Below are 6,949 nucleotides of genomic sequence, written 5' to 3'. Positions count from 1 at the left end.
CACACTCTCAACCTCTTGGATCTCACCAAAAGTCTGCAAGAAGTGTTCTAAAGTCGGCTCTCAAGTCTCATGCTTCCCCACATGAGACAGGAGATCTCATTGTCGTCAGTCTGATTCTTCAACCAAGCATCTCTGAGGCTCTCGTGGCATTGGCCGCAGGCTCTGGTGGTAGAGCCCCTTCCAGGACGTATGACTTCTTATCGTGCTTGAGAACTATTCTCAAGTTACGATACCAATCCAAGAAGTTCGTCCCGGTCAACTTATCCTTCTCAAGGATAGAACGCATTGTCAAACTCGGTACACTACCGGTAAAGACAAAGCATAACGAACAAAAACAAATGCAGATTCTATCAATGATCTACTACCAGCTAGTCCATCATCAATCAATGACAACATAGATGCAAACACAAGCTATATTCCCATAAAGAAAACAAACCCTACAATAATTTTCTATATGGGACTAAGATCCGTATTTCACATTAGAATGAATTGTTACACCCAGTCTTATGCTATTTAGGTAGACATCTAATGTCAATCATATCCAATATGACTCTTAGATCCTTTATGAGACTATGATATCAAATATCATTGCATACTTGTCTCATCTGTATCATTAAGTCTCGAGTCAAACTCAACAACCTAACCTAAGATTAACCATATTCAAGCTGTGGGAACCACGATTTTCCACCCTGCCTCACAAAGATAATCTGGCACGCTCACCTTTAGCATGACCCGTGTTATGGATGATCGATGCATTGACAGGCGCTCTAGTGATGAGAGGTACACGCTTAGCATTACATAAATAAGGGATTTTCGAAGCCACTGATTCGACTGCTTTCTCGTTCACTGAGTTCGACTGTCTGAAATAGACGACGTTCGTCTATAGTGCGGCCACACATTTCTACAATCTCGCTCATACGAGGGGCCCAACGATATCTCTCTTTTTTATGAGAGGTACAAATCCCGTCTTGACTATCTATAATCCAGTACATGATTCGTTTCGTACCTGATACACGCCTTTATAGTTCTCCTGTTACGCAGAACGTTTTACGTATTCAAAGCACGCAACTCCTCATGTTGGATTCCGTAGATATCTCAGGTCTTAGGATCCAATCATGGAACCGTCATATGAGATTCAAGTCATGACTCTAGTCCATGTGACAATCTCATGCGGGTCAATCCAGTATTCAGTTCTCCAACGAATACCTATGACTGTGATTGTATCCAATACCTATGATCAACGTTATGATCATCAATCACACATAATACTAGTCTTATTATGTCGTTATTCCCATAACGACACAAGACTAGGGAGTTTAGTATCATTCATAATGATACACGGATTTCATAACAGATCTAGTATGCAAGAACATGTAATGAATCAAATACTCTCATATAAACCATAGAAAATATCAATACATCGAATGTATCTGAACAAAGCTCATAAACAGTACATCATAGAACACTAAACCAACAATCTCAAGAGACGGGATCTAATCTCGGGACAATAGAAATCGAAGAGAACAGGTTCTCTAGGGTTCTAGGATGTTTCTCTGAGTTTTAGAGCGGCCTTAATTAAGTTTGGACGAAATCCCAAACTTAAATAAGCTTAGAAAACCCTAAAATCGAATTTTGGAAAGTTTCCCAGATCCCGGTCCGTCGGACCAGGAGCTTGGTCCCGCGGACCAAACTTAGTCCGAGCCTTCGGACCGACTGACTTGAAGGCTTGGTCCGGCTGACCAAGTTTTGGTCAGCTCCGGACCAAGTTCCTTCTTCGTCTTTCCGGTCTGCCTGGCTTCAGTCTCGGTCCGTCTGACCCAGTGTCTGGTCCGGGGCTGACCAACTTTTGGTCAGCCGGACCAGACCTGGACAGATGAACTCGGACCGAACTTCCGGACCTCCTGGGCTGACCGACTTGGTCTGGGGCTGACCAAACTGTGTCAGCTCCGGACCAACACACTGAAAACTTCTTTTCATGCTCGTTTCGGTCAAATCTCGTTTTCATTCTTCGAATTCTTCACGTATAAGTCCATCCCTAGTGGTGTGTGACCTTATAGGCCCATTCCAAGTGGTAGTGACTTCGGAACCTTTTCCCGAATCACAAGTCATAGTTAGCCTCTAGCAAGACGCCATGACCACCCACTTAGAAGCTTCTGAATGCATTTCTCGTTTATATGGCCTAGACGACAATGCCAGAGGAAGGTCGGGTTTAAGTCGTTCGGCTTAAATCGTTTAATACTCACGTTATAGATGGATGAAGTTGAGTTCGAAGACTGATCATTCAAGAAGTATAAATCATTAACTAGATAACCATTGCAGGAGAAGCGGCCCGTGGCGTATTTTAGCGAGAAGTTGAGTGGCGCTACACTCAACTATCCGACATATGACAAGGAGCTGTATGCCTTGGTTCGATCCCTAGAAACTTGGCAACATTACTTGTTGGCTAAGGAATTCATCATTCACACGGATCATGAAACGCTCAAGCATCTTAAGGGTCAGACTACACTCAAGAGGAGGCATGCCAAATGGTTGGAGTTTATAGAGACCTTCCCATACATCATCAAGTACAAGAAGGGCAAAGACAACATTGTGGCCGATGCTCTTTCTCGGAGACACACATTGATCACTACTATGGAGGCTAAAATAATGGGATTCGAATTCATCAAGGAGCTGTACCAAGGAGATGCGGAGCTTGGGGATATTTACAAGGAGTGCGGGAAAGGAGCTTATGGTCCTTTCTACATACATGGCAGATATCTCTTTCGCGAAAAGAGATTGTGCATCCCTCAAAGCTCAATGCGAGATTTAATACTCCAAGAAGCACACGGTGGAGCTCTTATGGGGCATTTTGGTGTAGACAAGACGCTAGCCATCATCAAGGAGCATTTCTTCTGGCCTCATCTCAAGCGAGACGTCGAACGGTTTTGTGCACGATGTATCACGTGTCATAAAGCCAAGTCTCGTTCACATCCTCACGGTTTGTATCTTCCTCTACCTATTCCTACACACCCTTGGACTGATTTGTCTATGGACTTTGTTCTCGGACTTCCAAAGATCCGAAACAAAGACTCCATCTTTGTTGTTGTTGACAGGTTCTCAAAGATGGCTCACTTCATACCATGCTCAAAGGCCAATGATGCTTCATACATTGCTGATTTATTCTTCAAGGAAGTTGTGCGTCTACATGGCCTGCCTAGAACCATCGTATCGGATCGAGATACTAAGTTCGTGAGCTACTTCTGGAAAACACTTTGGAGAAAGCTAGGGACCAGCCTCTTATTCTCCACTACATGTCATCCGCAAACTGATGGGCAGACCGAAGTAGTAAACCGGACCTTAGCGACTCTTCTAAGAGCTACAATTGGGAAGAATCTGAAGAATTGGTTGGATTGCTTGCCACATGTTGAATTCGCCTACAACCGAGCTGCACATTCGGCTACAAAGCACTCACCATTCGAAGTGGTCTATGGATTCAACCCAATCACGCCACTTGACCTCACACCTCTTCCTCATCGTGAGATGGTGAGCGTAGATGGGGAAAAGAAGGCAGAAGCAATGAGGAAGCTGCACCAAAAGGTCCGAGACAACATAGCAAGACGAACGGAGCAATACACCCGACAAGCTAACAAAGGATGCAAGAACATCACATTCAAAGAAGGAGATTGGGTGTGGCTACACTTGAGACAAGAAAGGTTCCCGAACAAGCGGAGTTCGAAGCTGGCACCACGAGGAGATGGCCCATTTCGCATCCTTGAGAAGATCAACGACAACGCCTACCGCTTGGAGCTTCCCGGTGAGTATAACGTATCTTCTACATTTAATATCACTGACTTGTCTCCTTTTGATGTAGGTGAATCTGTTTTGGGGACAAAACCTTCTCAAGGGGGAGGGGATGATGAGGACATCGATCCTAAAGAGGATGAGGATGCTGCCAAGGAGGAAACTAATGAAGAAGAGGCAACCGAAGACGTGACAATGCCAATGATGCCGGAACCACCGCTTACAAGATCAAGGGCAAGGAGTTTTCGCACAAAGACAAATCAATTCGTCTCCAACATCATAGGATCTTTTGGATGGTCCATAGTGAATGAATGCATGTAACTTAATCAAGATATATGATATGCTTGATTGAGTGGGAGCTCCGGGATTGGAATGCATAGTCCTTTCAAGCTATGAGAACCACCATTTCTCCATCTTGCCTCACCAAGATAGCACGGCACACCCAGCTTTGGCATGGCCCATGACACGTATGATCTAGGCCTTGACAAATGTTTTTACTTGTAGAGCTACTAGATCTAACCGGTTTCTGTGCAACGATTAACATAATCCGAATAGACAATCCATTCGACTATGCATTCCAATCCCGGAGCTCCCACTCAATCAAGCATATCATATATCTTGATTAAGTTACATGCATTCATTCACTATGGACCATCCAAAAGAATGAATCATGTCTATTTGAGTTACAGTTGGTCAGATTAAGCAACGAATGCGTAATCGGACCTAGAAAACGAAAAATTCTGGAATCTGTACCTCGGACCATCCGTTCTGGATGCAGAACGGACGTTCCAGGCTTGGCAGAATGGACTGTCTCGACTACAGAAGCCGGAACGGACGTTCCACGCCGAAACCAAGCAGAACGGACGGTCTGCAGTGGACAGCCTCTTATTCTCCACTACATGTCATCCGCAAACTGATGGGCAGACCGAAGTAGTAAACCGGACCTTAGCGACTCTTCTAAGAGCTACAATTGGGAAGAATCTGAAGAATTGGTTGGATTGCTTGCCACATGTTGAATTCGCCTACAACCGAGCTGCACATTCGGCTACAAAGCACTCACCATTCGAAGTGGTCTATGGATTCAACCCAATCACGCCACTTGACCTCACACCTCTTCCTCATCGTGAGATGGTGAGCGTAGATGGGGAAAAGAAGGCAGAAGCAATGAGGAAGCTGCACCAAAAGGTCCGAGACAACATAGCAAGACGAACGGAGCAATACACCCGACAAGCTAACAAAGGAAGATCGGTTGAAGATTACTTTGAGGAGTTTGAACATCTAAGGAGCCGACTGGAAATAGAAGAGGATGATGAAACCGTCATGGCTCAATTCTTGGACGGACTTCAAGACCGAGTTGCTAGAAAGGTAGAAAGGCAAGTTTACCATGATTTACATGATCTTTTGCATCTTTCTGTCCAAATAGAACGGCAAATAAAGAGGAAGCAAGCAAGCAATAGCCGACAACGCACACCGACCATGTGGAATCCGAATATTTCAAAGCCAAATGACAAGGGAAAGAACGAGGAGCGTGATGTACGCTTTAAAGGCAAAACAACAGAGACTTCAAAGGAATCCAGAAATGATGGTAACAAACAGAATTCAATTTCTAACGTCCGTTCTCGTTAACATGTTTTAAGTGCAAGGGTCGAGGACATATGGCACGTGATTGTCCAAATCAACGTGTAATGATTATCACGGACAGCGGGGATTATGAATCAATGGACGAGGCTGATGTTGCAGACCTTGAAGAGGAGATAGAATACCCGGATAGTGGAGAATTGCTAGTCACAAGGCGTGTTCTTAGCACCATTGTAGATCTCAACGAAACTGCTCAACGAGAAACGATCTTCCACACCAAGTGTACGGTGAAAGGAAAGGTATGTGGTCTTATTATTGACAGTGGTTCTTGTACTAACGTTGCTAGCACCTATATGGTTAAAAAGCTAGGTCTTGAGACATCAAAGCACCCGCATCCTTACAAGCTACAATGGTTGAACAACCAAGGAGAGCTTAAGGTAACCGAACAGGTTAAGGTTCTATTCAGCATTGGTAAGTACCAAGATGAAGTTTTATGCGATGTTGTGCCAATGCAAGCCGGACACATGCTGTTGGGTCGACCTTGGCAGTTTGATCGAGAGGTAAAGCATGATGATAGGACAAACCATTATTCTCTTATCTTTAACAAGCGTAAAATCTCGTTAGCACCTCTTAGTCCATCACAAGTACATGAAATGCAACTTAGGCTGTCTAGAGAAAGCGAAACTGATAAGAAGTCTAATTTTTATCTTAAGGCTAATGAGGTTTGCAAGGCTTTGAGCAATCAAAGCCCGGTGTTACTAATGGTCTTCAAGTGTATGATTATTTCAGAGATAGGTGCACAAGAACTTCCAGCAAGGATCACACAACTTCTGGAGCGCTTCAAGGACCTCTTCCCCGAAGAAGCACCCACCGGTTTGCCTCCAATCAGGGGCATTGAGCATCAAATTGATTTTATTCCTGGGGCACCTTTACCAAACAGACCCGCCTACCGGATGAACCCGGAGGAAACTAAGGAGCTTCAAAGACAAGTTCAAGAACTCTTGGAGAAAGGCTATATCCGTGAAAGCCTTAGTCCTTGTGCCGTGCCGGTCTTGTTGGTACCCAAGAAGGACGGAACATGGAGAATGTGCGTGGACTGTCGTGCAATAAACAACATCACCATCAAGTACAGACATCCAATTCCACGCCTTGATGACATGCTTGATGAATTAAGTGGAGCAACCATTTTCTCTAAGGTTGATCTCAAGAGCGGATACCATCAAGTGCGAATGCGGGAAGGTGATGAATGGAAGACGGCATTTAAGACAAAACAAGGACTCTATGAGTGGCTTGTCATGCCATTCGGTCTTACCAACGCACCTAGCACCTTCATGCGGCTCATGAACCATGTTCTACGAGCCTACATCGGTAAATTTGTTGTCGTATACTTTGATGATATTCTTATTTACAGCAAGAGTTTTGATGATCACACAGTACATCTTGAGCAAGTATTAGAGACCCTCCGAAAAGAAAGTCTTTATGCGAATCTCAAGAAGTGCTCCTTTTGCACTAATCAGATTGTTTTCCTAGGCTTTGTTGTAAGTTCGCAGGGGTTACGTGTAGACGAAGAGAAGGTTAGAGCAATACAAGA

At 44.4% G+C, this 6,949-nt stretch overlaps 1 protein-coding gene across 1 annotated transcript; it reads left to right on the top strand.

The window, feature by feature from the left end:
• The first annotated feature begins 5,425 nt into the window (after positions 1 to 5,425).
• LOC104815177 lies at positions 5,426 to 6,721 on the top strand. The gene is made up of 2 exons (XM_010543492.2): positions 5,426 to 5,918; positions 6,148 to 6,721. Exons 1-2 carry the CDS (start codon positions 5,436 to 5,438, stop codon positions 6,151 to 6,153), a joined length of 489 nt encoding a protein of 162 aa, XP_010541794.1. The 5' UTR covers positions 5,426 to 5,435; the 3' UTR covers positions 6,154 to 6,721.
• The last annotated feature ends 228 nt before the right edge of the window (positions 6,722 to 6,949 follow it).

This window comes from Tarenaya hassleriana, unplaced genomic scaffold (assembly GCF_000463585.1).
Source record: "Tarenaya hassleriana unplaced genomic scaffold, ASM46358v1 Cleome223, whole genome shotgun sequence".
In the NCBI taxonomy this organism is placed as follows: Eukaryota; Viridiplantae; Streptophyta; class Magnoliopsida; order Brassicales; family Cleomaceae; genus Tarenaya; species Tarenaya hassleriana.
The sequence above is the reverse complement of the archived record's forward strand: the minus strand, read 5'-3'. Positions and strand labels throughout refer to the sequence as shown.